Source organism: Indicator indicator, chromosome 3 (genome assembly GCF_027791375.1).
Source record: "Indicator indicator isolate 239-I01 chromosome 3, UM_Iind_1.1, whole genome shotgun sequence".
NCBI lineage: Eukaryota > Metazoa > Chordata > Aves > Piciformes > Indicatoridae > Indicator > Indicator indicator.
The window spans coordinates 5,351,572-5,364,542 of record NC_072012.1 but is presented as its reverse complement, the minus strand read 5'-3'; the positions used below and the strand labels follow the sequence as shown (position 1 = coordinate 5,364,542).

General features: G+C 47.4%; 1 protein-coding gene across 1 annotated transcript in view; it reads left to right on the top strand.

Annotated features, from left to right (window-relative positions):
• LOC128981000 (potassium voltage-gated channel subfamily KQT member 1-like) overlaps positions 1–12,971 on the top strand; it is a 354,965-nt gene that overhangs the window by 157,494 nt on the left and 184,500 nt on the right. The window contains exons 13-16 of the mRNA XM_054399631.1: positions 6,084–6,159; positions 10,201–10,295; positions 11,308–11,348; positions 12,824–12,885. Coding sequence (XP_054255606.1) covers positions 6,084–6,159; positions 10,201–10,295; positions 11,308–11,348; positions 12,824–12,885 — 274 coding nt within the window. The remainder of the gene's footprint in view (positions 1–6,083; positions 6,160–10,200; positions 10,296–11,307; positions 11,349–12,823; positions 12,886–12,971) is intronic.

Sequence of the window (12,971 nt, the reverse complement as noted above, 5' to 3'; positions counted from 1 at the left end):
AAGACAGAAAAAAATCCTTCTATGTTTGTGTTTCCACATTGAAAAGACATCTCTATGACATCATCTTGTTTGTTCTGACAGTGCAGGAAGAATGGAAGAAGTGAAATGGCAGAAAAGAGAGCAGGCACTTTTATTTTGCTGCCAGTAAACCCCCGAGGGAAGATGTAACCAAAGCATCCACTGGTCACTTTGGTTCTCAGACACAGCTCAGCAGATGAATTGTTGTTCAAGGGCAGTTGGGCTCCCAGACACAAGAGCATTCTGTAGTAACTTAATTACTCATTTTAATTATGCATTTCAATTAGCAAGAAACTAGCACAGAGCTTTTCTCCCAATTTCTCAATAACCTCGCTTTGCAATAGTACAGAAACAAACTTGTAGCTGAAAACTGAAAACTGAAAACTGCCTAGGGCTGAGAAAAACATCCCGAGGTTCAAGGGGTCTTCTTCCTCATTCAGTCACATCCAGTGAGCAGGTTACATCCACCTCTGATTATTTTCGGGAGCCTTCTACTTGTTTATTCTGTTTAGGGCAGCACCAAGAAAACACAGAATCACAGAATTATTGAGACTGGAAAAGACCTCTGAGATCATCAAGTCCAGCCTATGACCCAACACCATGACATCAGCTAAACCATGACACCAAGTGCCACATCCAATCCCCTCTTCAAGACCTCCAGTGATGGCAACTCCACCACCTCCCTGGGCAGTCCATCCCAGTGCCCTATCAGCATTCCTGTGAGGAAGTGCTTCCTAATATCCAACCTAAGCCTCCCCTGGCACAGCTTCACTCTGTGCCCTCTTGTCCTGTCACTGGTTGCCTGGGAGAACAGCCTGACCCCCACCTGACTACAGCTTCCTTTCAGGTAGTTGTAGAGAGTGATGAGGTCCCCTCTAAGTCTCCTCTTCTCCAGGCTGAGCACCCCCAGCTCCCTCAGCCTTTCCTCATCAGACTTTCCCTCCAGCCCCCTCTCCAGTCTGGTCACTCTCCTCTGGACCTGCTCCAGCACCTCAATATCCTTCCTGAAGTGAGGGGCCCAGAGGTGCACAGAGTGCTCCAGGTGAGGCCTCACCAGTGCTGAGCACAGGGCAGAATTCCATCCCTAATGGTCACACCATTCCTGACACAGGCCAGGATGCCATTGGCCTTCTGTGCCCCCTGGGCACACAGCTGGCTCATGTTCAGCTGCTGTCCCCCAGCACTCCCAGGTCCCTCTCAGCCAGGCTGCTCTCCAGCCACTCATCCCCTACTCTGTAGCACTGCATGAGGTTACTGTGGCCAAAGTGCAGGACCCTGCACTTGACCTTGTTGAATCCCATACCATTGGCCTCAGCCCATTGACCCAGCCTGTCCAGGTCCCCCTGCAGCGTCCTCCTACCCTCCAGGAGATCCACACTCCCTCCCAACTTGGTGTCATCCACAAATTTACTAAGGGCTGACTCAATCCCCTCATCCAGGTGATCGATAAAGATGTTGAATAGAACTGAGCCCTGTACTGATCCCTGCACAACTCTTCTCCCAGTAGTGCTTCCTCTGCCAAGATAGCTGAGGGCAAGAGAGGGCATTCTGCCCCTTGACTCTGCTCTGCTGAGACCCTGCAAGAGTGGTCAGGCACTGGAACAGGCTGCCCAGGGAGGTGGTGGAGTCACCATCCTTGGAGCTGTTTAAAAACCTTATGGACATAGCACTTGGGGACATGGATTCATGAGCATGGTAGTGTTGGGTTGATTGTTGGACTCAATGTTCTTAGAGGTCTCTTCCAACATTAATGCTTCTGTCATTCTGTGCTAATTACACAGGTGAGCTGCATTTGAATCTGGGTGATATTCATCTCTGCTGAACATTGCCCTGCAGTAACAATGGGAATGTGCAGTTTAAGGGCATGTCCCATCCCTGCAAGTAAGCCTCCTGTGCTACATGCATCTGGAGACAGAAAGTACCTTGGGATGCCACCATTTCCTGGTTTGCATTGATTCTGGGAATGCTTTTGGTGCCAGAAAGCCTTGTGTTATGTTCTACCTATTAAAATGTCAGCCCAGCTGAAAGTTGTACAGGAGGAAAATTAACATCCTGAGTGAGGATCCAAGTTCTTTCCCAGAAACAGAGCCGGAAAGTGAACACTCCTGATCTACTGTGATGGGAAAACAAAAAGGCAGATGGAGGGCTGAGCTTCTCAGATAGCTCCTTTATATTTCAGTTCCATCACTCACCTAGTCAGCGTTTGTGCTGGCTGAGAAACTGATGTCAGGCGAGCTCCAGAACAGATGCTGCTGTGTGTTACTCTGGGCAGGGCTTACAGCATCATCCAATGACCAGGAGTAGAACAGAGTCTGTGTGGCTTCAGGTGCATTTTCCTGCCCAGCAATTAAAGTGTATTGAGTGAATGAAGCTCAGTAGCAATCCAAGTACTATCCTCGAGCCAGTTCTTCAAAGTGGGACAGAGGGCTACAACTGACCTTGCTGAAGTGGCCTTGATGTCCCCCAGCTCTGATCAAAGCAGTTAGGTTACTCAGAACAACTTCTAACTCATGATAGCTGAACACACAGCAGGAATACCAGCCTGGAGTGCCTCTTCCACTACCTGCAGCAATCCCACAGCTCAGCCTGAATGAAGTCCTTCTGTGGTGGGTTGAAAATTCCCCCCAACATTAAATTGCCACACTAGCTCAGTTGGAAGCAAATGAAGCATTATTTACGAGCATAACTGCAGTTTAAAATGAAATGCAATGAGTATGTACAACATATACAATATTTACATGTATTTGCAATTGATAAACCCAGAGAGCCAATCACATCCTGGGCTGCGTCAAGTGAAGCACAACCAGCAGGTCAAGGGAGGTGATTCTCCTCCTCTACTCTACTCTGATGAGACCCCAGCTGGAGTACTGCACCCAGTTCTGGAGCCCCTGTTACAGGAAGGATCTGGACATGCTGGAAGGTGTCCAGAGAAGGGCCACAAGGATGAGCAGAGGGCTGGAGCACCTCTTCTATGAGGACAGACTGAGAGAGTTGGGGCTGTTCAATCTGGAGAAGAGAAAGCTCTGAGGAGACCTTCTTGTGGCCTTTCAGTATCTGAAGGGGACTACAGAAAAGCTGGGGAGGGACTTTTGAGGGTGTCAGGGAGTGATAGGACTGGGGGGAATGGAACAAAACTAGAAATGGGTAGATTCAGATTGGATGTTAGGAAGAAATTCTTCCCCATGAGGGTGGTGAGACACTGGAACGAGTTGCTCAAGGAGGTGGTGGAAGCCTCATCCCTGGAGGTTTTTGCAGCCAGGCTGGATGTGGCTGTGAGCAACCTGCTGTAGTGTGAGGTGTCCCTGCCCATGGCAGGGAAGTTGGAACTGGATGATCCTTGAGGTCTCTTCCAACCCTAACAATTCTATGATAAACAGTACAAGAAACCCCCTGGACAAAACCAGAGGAGCCAGCAGCAGCTTCCCCTTCCCTGCTCCAGTCCCCCCCTCCCCACCCCTTTACTGTACACATGGTAAAGGAGAGAAAAGAGCAGAGATTTGTTTTGTTAGATATTCAGCTACAAGAAAGACCACAGCCAAGGTCAGCGAAAGCCAGCAGAAAGCTAGAGCTAGTATGTGGTAGAGCAAGAAAGCCTAAAAGAGAGAAAGTTAACTAACTTTGTTAGTAGTCCATCCGATGGGATTGTTTAGAATTTATCATTATTTTCCTTTTTACATCCAATAGTGATTTATTTACATTCTACCACTTTCTGTTCAAGATCTGTGGAAAGTTTTCCAGGCACAGCCTGAAACTACCACACCTTCCCACCATTAAAGAATGCTTCTGCACTGGGAGCTGTATGCCAGTGGCAACAGGCTTGTTAGGAGGCCTGAGCTGTGCCCCAGCATGGCCTCCAATGGCTCTCATTTTGCCTGTGTTTGGCCATGGGTTTGTATCTGGTTCTCCCTTAAAATATTCCTTGGCTATTTCAAAGCACATTAAGCTGAAAGTTATCAGACTCCAAAAAAACAGATGAAAAGAGTAGGTCTGAATGGGCCAAGACAAGCTTTTAACAAACAGAGTGGAGTATAAAAATAAAAGGAAAAAAAAAATCCCTGTGGATGGTTTCCAGCATTGCTTTGAATTTGATCAGCTCTCTCTCCTCCTCTGATTCAGGTCTTTTCAACTGAACATGCTGAGTTCCTTGGCTTAGGCTACCACCTTTCTGCAGCTAAAAACAAAAACTCTTAAATGCATCCAGGTGTTTAGAGCTAAAAGTAGTGACTCCTCACAGTGAGCTATGAGCAGAGGACCAGAGCTGGGGCTGCAGTGCCTCCTTGGCACACAGCTGTCCCACTGGGCTCTGTAGCCACAAAGGCAAAGGAAAAACCTGCAGAGGGCAAGGGCAAGGCAGCCAGCAAAGAGAGGCCCCTTCCCCCTCACCCTCTAGAAGAGTTCCCAGATTGTTACTCAACATTGGGTCAGGGTGAGAACTGCTTCTTAACACACATGTCCCAGGCTCTCCACCTGCTCCTTTTTAACCCTGCCTCCTACCACAGTAATACAGCAGATTGGGAGAGGGACTTAGAAATGCATCTAAAGATCTGAAGGGTGGAGGTCAAGAGGATGGGGCTGGGCTCCTTTCACTGGTGCCCACTGAGAGAACAAAGTGCAATGGGTACAAACCAGAAAACAGGAGGTTTCAGCTGAACTTAAAGGAAAACTTCTTTACTTTGAGTGTGCTGGAGCACTGGAGCAGGCTTGCCCAGAGAAGTTGTGGAATCTCCTTCTCTAGAGGCTTTCAAAAGCCACCTGTGCAACCTGATCTAAAGCAGGTTTAGCAAGGGAGGCTGGACACTTCTGGCTCCTGTTCAGACAGTAGGTAGATGCTCAGCTCCATTGGAGGTAGGCACCACAATAACCTGTGAAGATCTGCCCATTTCTGTCTTGTTTTGATAGAAAATGCCATGAGTTAAAGTGGTGGCAGTGGGTTGTCCAGCATACCTCCACAGGTCATTGTTTCATGAAGTGCACATCTCAAAAACTCTACAAGATTCACTGCAAGCACTCCTGTGCTTCTGATGAGCCTTACTGAAGCATCACTGAAGCATCACCTACACCATCTCTGCCCTTTGGTTCTCTCCTCTTGTGTGCTTCTGCTATGTCACAGACACACATCCAAAGGCTGAAAGAGTTTAGCCTCATAGCAAGGTTTGGGCTGAAATCTAAGCAGGGTTAGCAGGATGAATGTATTGGGCTAAACAGAGGTCTAAGGTCTAAGCTCCCCCTGGAGTCTTCTCTTCTCCAGGCTAAACCACCCCAGCTCCCTCAGCCTGTCCTCACAGCAGAGCTGCTCCAGCCCTTGCATCATCTTTGTGGCCTCCTCTGGACTCACTCCAGCAGCTCTGTGTCCTTCTTCTGCTGGGGACACCAGAACTGGAGGCAGGATTGGAGGTGGGGTCTCAGCAGAGCAGAGTCAAGGGGCAGAATCCCTTCTCTTGCCAGGCTGCCCATGCTCCTCTTGGTGCCTTCTGGGCTGCAGCCCAGCACACAGCTGCCCTCTGGGCTGCCTGAGGGCATGCTGGGAGCTTCAGGTACGCTCTGTCCAACTCTCCTCTGTTTGCACACCAGCACAGGGGCGTTGATTTTGTTTTTCTTTTCAGGTGTGAAACAATGTCTCTTTCCTTCCTAGAGAATCCAAAGTACTTTTGGGGGGTTTCTGTGCAGCAGAGCTCATAGGCAAGCACTTAACAGATGCCAAACAAGGAAGGCAGCCACGGTTCTAGAACATCTCACATCCTTGGAAGTGATGCCAGCTGTGTGCATTGGCAGTAATCCTGGCTAACCCGCTCCACATGGATGATTTCTGTTCACCTCCTTTCATTGTCCCATCAGATTTTTATCCCTAGAACCACAAAGTTCTAAGGATAAAAAAGAGTTACAAGAGAGTAAGGCAACAGCACAGAATCCACATGCACAGACACTCTTGTGCTGCAGTTTGGCGTTGCAGACATAAAGGAAAAAATGTGGATTTTGGTGCTTAGAGTCACCATCTACCAGGAGGATGCTTTTCCTACTTTATTTTCCCCTCACTGGTGTAAATCTCTGTTTGTCTCTCTTGGCAGATTAACTGAAGCACACGGAACAGCTGTGAAAGTCATCAGGAGAATGCAGTATTTTGTAGCCAGAAGAAAGTTTCAGGTAAGCAGCACCGTTAACCATGACTGCAGCTCCTGAGCTTAAGCACAGGATGCTGGAAGTGCTCTGGAAGGGAGCTGCTCATTCTGCATGTGGTTGGACTCAGTCAAAGGCACTGTGTAGGCTCTCACCCTCATACTGGCCTTATGTGGAGGTTTTCATCCTGTGGGCAGGACACTGAATGACCCATGGATATGATGTGAAACCTTCTGAGTCTGTACAGTCAGCATGGCTCTTTCTCACTCTTTTCCTGCATTGGGTTTGCTTGGTTTCTGAGGGTTTTTTTGTTTTACCATACAGAACCTGGGGTGGATTAGAAGGGGTGTGGTGAGTAGGACAAGAAGTCCTTCTGCCCCCTCTACTCTGCCTTGATGAGGCTGCATCTGGAATGTTGTGTACAGTTCTGGGCCTCTCAGTTCAAGAAGGACCTCAGAGAACTGCTTGAGAGAGTCCAGCACAGAGCCACAAAGCTGCTGAAGGCAGTGGAACATCTCCCTGTGAGGCCAGGCTGAGGGAGCTGGGGCTCTGCAGCTTGGAGCAGAGGAGCCTGAGGGGTGCCCTCATTCCTGGGGATAAAGATGTGCAGGGCAGTGTGGGGAGGATGGAGCCAGGCTCTGCTCAGGGGTGTCCAAGGACAGGACAAGGGGCAATGGGGGCAAGCTGGAGCAGAGGAGGTGCCACGGGAACAGAAAGGAAAAGTTTTCCCCTGTGAGGGTGCCAGAGCCCTGGAGCAGGCTGCCGAGAGAGGTTGTGGAATCTCCTCCTCTGGAGACTTTCCAAACCTACCTGGATGTGGGTATGGCCTGCCCTGGGTGCTGCTGCTCTAGCAGGGGGGTTGGACTGGATGCTCTCTGGAGGTCCCTTCCAACCCCTAATATTCTGTGACTGTTGGAGTGTCTCCTAAGACACCATTACTAATGGTTTATGCTGAACAGCTCTTGACTGGTTAGAGAATGTTCAGCTCCAGGTGTGTTGTGCATGGCATGAAATTTATCAGTCAAGTTACAGAGTGCTCAAACCAAATGTGCTGCTTTGGAAATTCTGCCTTCTTCTATTATGATAAAACTAGTTTGGAATGTGATTCTGGTGTCATCACTATTCTCAGGCTGCTATTCTCAGCAGCCCTGTGCCAGTGATGCCATGGCAATGAATAATTAACTTCTGGACTGATTTTCAAAGCCCCTGCAATTTCCATATGAAGGTTCATACTTCTTTTGTCCAAATGGTCTGCTGCCAGAGAGGGACTATTCCTGAGAATGTCTAGAGACAGGACAAGGGGGAATGGTTTGAAGCTGAGGGAGAGCAGGGTTAGACTGGAGCTGAGGAAGAAGTAGGAGGGTGGTGAGAGTCTGGAACAGGCTGCCCAGGGAGGCTGTGGCTGCCTCCTGCCTGGGGGTGTTGAAGGCCAGGTTGGATGAGACCTTGAGCAGCTGAGTCTAGTTGAGAGGTGTCCCTGCCCATGGTGGGGAGGTTGGAGGAGATGAGCTCTGAGGTCCCTTCCAACCTGAGCTATTCTAGGATTCTGTGATGATTCTAATATTATTTCAGGTTTTATAGTAAAGCTCTGGAAACACTGAATGTAGAAAATTGAACCCAAATGGCCAGGATTTGGGATTATGGACAGAATGAAAGCTAATGTTCTGCATTTACCAAACTTCCCTGGAAGCCCTTTGCCTCCCACCTTAACTTGTATTGTACTAACATTTCCCAATAAAAACATGACAGGAGATTGTGCCAAAGTTTGGCAGGACACATGATGCTCAGATTTAAAGATCTGTGGGAAAAGAGTAGAGAAATAGTGAAAGGTCTTTAGAGAGGACTCAGGCAGCCTGCACTGTACAGCACTTTGCAGGCACAAGATTCAGAACTGATGATAAAAGGGATAACAGACAGAGAAATTCTTTGGAGGGGGAGAAGAAATTTCATTTGGAACAAGCAGAATTAATTATGCACATAGTAGCCCATGGGGGAGAAAGGGGAGAGGCAGAGAAAAATCCCCAACCTCTCTAGGCTGTGTGCCATGCAGTGTTTAAATAGAGTGTGTCCAAAGGACAGGACAGAGGATTTAGCCAAACTGCTCTCAAAGCACCCCTGCTAGTCCATCTAAAGAGTGATGCTGGCACTGCTTCTCTGGTTGAAGACAATAGGGCTGCTTTCCTGGCCAGAAATAGTGATGTGTCAGCGTCTGCAAAACCTGAAGCTGGGGAAGAAAAGAAGAAAAAAAGAAAAAAAAAAAAAAAGGCAGGCAATAAACTGAAAGCTGAAACCTGCCTCCCCCACAGAGAATCTCACAAATGCACACCCCCAAGAGCCAGGAACTCCTCTGACAGCAATAACCCAGGTAAATGCTGATGGCATTTGGTCAGAGGAGCTTTTTTTTTTTTTTTTTTTTTTGCTTCTTCATTCACTTCACAGGATTTGTTTCCATTCCAGCTCCATGCTTTCATTTGAAATTTCTAGGATCCTGTGGCTGCCTTCCAAGCATGACTGCAGCACATGCTGTAGGTGCTCAATGCATGTGTGCAGTGGTGCATGCTAATAGCTCTGGCTGCAGCTGTGGCAGAGTGGAAACAGACAGCAAGATGACTAATGAGCTGTTTTCAGTAATTTCAAGTTACTAGATTTGCAGTTTACCTTTCCTTTAGTTTTCCTCTTGAGTCAGAGCCAAAAAGGAGCCATCTCGCCCCACATTTCTAATAGGTGGCTCTGCAGAAAGCTGGTGTTGTCAAAAGGACACGATTTCCCTTTAATTTCATTAATTTCACTTGATCAAATGTTACTGAGCTGCACTTCCTATCAGCACATCCCTTGATGCAAATTCTCGGCACTGGTTTCAAAGCTCTGCCTTAGCAGTTAGAGCAAGAAAGCAGAGCTTGGCAGAAGCATCTAGATTCTAGTCAGAAAGGCAGGAAAGCTGAGCAGGTGGCAGGGGTACAGCTCTCTTGCATTTTTTCTATCTGTCCTTTTTTATTAATTTGAATTGCACCCTTTTTATCTGACCTCCTTAAGTATCATTACAGCAAAGACACCCAAACTAAAACCTGTGTGCAGGAGTCTTCAGGCTTATGCAAAGCATCTGCCCTCCCAGTTAGTTAAGCAAAGACATTCCTGTCACCAGGCATCTTTAATCTTTAGAGGTATTGGATTCTGGGTCTAAATGTTGTGAACTGTGCCAATCTCTGTAGTTCAGTCCCCTGACATTATGATTAACATGGGTGTGGAATGAGCCAAGAGATAGTGCACATGATAGTCTTAGATGAATTACATAACTTGGGCTTAGATAAATCACACAACTTGGGCTTAAATCAGTCGTATATCTTGCCTTTAGATAAATCATCTATCTTGGTTTTAAAATAAGACATCTATCTTGGTTTAAAATAAGCCATACATCTTGGGTTTAAATAAATCAATTATCTTGGCTTTAGATAAATCACCTCTCTTGGGTTTGTGGGTTTTGAATACACTGCAGCAGTCTGATAGTTTGCTGAGTATGAAGGAACATGAAGACATGACTCCAGCTGACACTAATGGGAGTCATTTGGCTTCATCTCTACAATAGATATGCACTCCTACAATCACAGAGTCACACAATGTTAAGGGTTGGAAAGGACCTCCAGAGATCACCCAGTCCAACCCCCCTGCCACAGCAGGATCACCCAGGGCAGGTCACACAGGAGCACATCCAGGTGGGTTTGGACTGTCTGCAGAGGAGACTCCACAACCTCTCTAGGCAGCCTGCTCCAGGGCTTTGGCACCCATACCATAAAGAAGTGTCTCCTGGTGTTGAGGTGGACCCTGCTGTGTTCCATCTTGTACCTGTTGTTCCTTGTCCTGTCACTGGGCACCAGCACAAAGTGCCTGGCCCCTTCAGCTTGACACCCACCCCTCAGATGCCCATGCATTTTTTTTATTTGTTACACCAACCATTGTGGAAAGAGCAGTAAATAACCTGTGGAAGATCAAACCAGAATGCAGGGCTGTCTGGAGCACAGCTGGAGCCTACCTGGCACTCACCTTCCTTCTCCTGGGTGATTCCTTCCGCAGCAAGCTCGCAAGCCCTGCGACGTGCGCGATGTCATTGAGCAGTACTCCCAGGGACACCTCAACATGATGCTCCGGGTGAAAGAGCTTCAGAGAAGGTAGGGCCCTGTCTGTCTGCTGCACCAGAGAGGTTTGTTTCCCTGGTGCCAGCTGGCTTTGGGAAGGATTTGTTCTTAATGAACAGTAATTGTCCAAAATTGCAAGCACAACAGGGAGCACAATATCCAGAGGGTTTAACTTGGAGTCCTTTTTAACCCTTTGGATGACCAAGTTTACAATTGTCCTTTATTCTCCTCTCCTCCTCCTCCAAGTGACATTGAAAGAACTGAAGGTGCATGCTGTGTGAAGTTTCTCCTCTGAAGTGGGCTTTTCTGCTCTCTCCTTATGAAAGGGAAACTCTTCAAATAATGATTTATTTCCCTGTCCCCTCTCTGGGCATCTCTACAACTGAGAGTAGAACTGGCCCACTTGTGCTTCCTCCTTTATCTGGGATTCTCCCCTTCCCACATTCCTCCATGCACAGGCTTCCTCTGAGTTTGGGGGTTGCAGCTGAAACATTTTGCCACAAACCTATTCGCTTCTGTTTCAGCACAGAGTGCTCTTTTCTTTACAAATTAACACTGCGAAGTGGGGACAGCAGAATGAACTCCTCTGGCCCTTAAGTGAAATGAAAAACAAAACAAAACCTCCTGGAACCTCCTGTGTCAACATTCTAGATATTAACTCCACCTGCATGGCGTGCAAGGAAGAGTTGCAAACGTTGCTATGAAGCCATTCTGTTTGCAGAGGCTTTGTTATTAAAGTGTCACAGGAGAGCTGTATTTTAGTTACAACATGAAAGTCTCAGGAATAAAATATTAGTGCTTATGAAAATAATAATCATAGTGTGGTTTGGGTTTGAAAAAAAAAAAAAAAAAAAAGGCAACAAAAACCTCCAAAGAGCTAAACTGCTCACTGTGAAGTCCTCCTAGACTCCTGGTTTGACTTCCTTGGCTTTAGCTTTAAAGCCACTGTAAATTCTCGTGTAAATTGCACTGCTATGTTTTCCTAGCAAGAGAGTTTAAGTTGCTCAGTAATTACACTGCTGGCAATTCTCTGTTTGCTTTTCAGACTGGACCATTCCTTGGGAAAGCCAGGCCTCTTTCTCTCAGGTACAGTGAAAACTTATTGACTCCATATCTTTGTGAAAATACCCACAGCCTGCTGAGGCTGCATCTGGAATGTTGTGTACAGTTCTGGGCCCCTCACTTCAAGAAGGACCTCAGGGAACTGCTTGAAAGAGTCCAGCACAGAGCCACAAAGCTGTGGAACATCTCCCTGTGAGGCCAGGCCGAGGGAGCTGGGGCTCTGCAGCTTGGAGCAGAGGAGCCTGAGGGGTGCCCTCATTCCTGGGGATAAAGATGTGCAGGGCAGTGTGGGGAGGATGGAGCCAGGCTCTGCTCAGGGATGTCCAAGGACAGGACAAGGGGCAATGGGGGCAAGCTGGAGCAGAGGAGGTGCTAGAGGGACAGAAGGGAAAAGTTTTTCCCTGTGAGGGTGCCAGAGCCCTGGAGCAGGCTGCCCAGAGAGGTTGTGGAGTCTCCTTCTCTGGAGACTTTCCAAACCCACCTGGATGTGTTCCTGGGTGATCCTGCTCTGGGTGCTGCTGCCCTGGCAGGGGGTTGGACTGGATGTTCTCTGGAGGTCCCTTCCAACCCCTAATATTCTCTGGTTCTGTGTGATTCTGTGATCCTAATCCAGCCAATCACGCATGAATATATCCTCCTGTGAATAAGCCCCAAAATGATTGTGGAAAGATAAAATCCTCACATTCAGGTGGTAGTAGAGCAAATGGAAGTGGAGAATCATTGTGAAAAATGTGTCAGTGCAGAAGACTTGGAAATGCAGTGCTGCAAGGTTTATCAAAGAACTCTTCTTTCTGAATCCTTTGCACTGGGCTTAGAAGATCTCTTGGTTCTACCTAAAGGACTTCTTCCTTTCTGAACAAGCAATGGATTTCAGTTTTGGAAAGCTCAGAGGAAGAACAAAGATATGCCAGTACCTGAAGGGGGCTACAAGAAGGCTGCAGAGGGACTGTTTGCAAAAGCCTGCAGTGATATGACAATGGTTTGAAATGAGAGCAGAGCAGATTTAGATTGGATGTGAGGAACAAGTTCTGCACCAGGAGGGTGGTGGAACACTGCAACAGGTTGCTCAGGGAGGTAGTTGAGGCCCCATCCATGGAGGTATTCAAGGTGAGGCTGGACAAAGCTGGAACCTGACCTAGTGGAGGATGTCCTTGCTAACTGCAGGGACCTTTGGAGGTCCATTCCAACCCAAACCATTCTACAATTCTGTGCTACCTCAGACACTGTGTTCATGTCCAGAGACCACCTCTAACCAAGGATCAGGTTGCCCTTTAGCCTGCAGTCTTGTCAATTAGACAAACTCATTCCTTTCTCTCCACCCCTCCCACCCCCCCTTTCACTCTGTACCCCATGGACAAATTCTTTATTGCCGTGTTCATGTTTTTTATCCTCCCTTCTTATTAGCAGCAGCTTTTTTTTTTTTCTTTAAATACTGTAAGTATAACTCTTAGTTTATTACACAGCCAGTGAATGTCCTATTTTTATTATTCTTTATTTAGAAAAAGGGACAGACAAAGGATACTGCAGTGTAGGAGCCAGACTGATCCGGCTGGAGGATAAGGTAAGTGCCTGAAAGCTTTTTTTTTCTTCTCCTGGGTAATGATATCTGATCTACAGCCTTGCAAGATAATATCTTGGCATGATTTA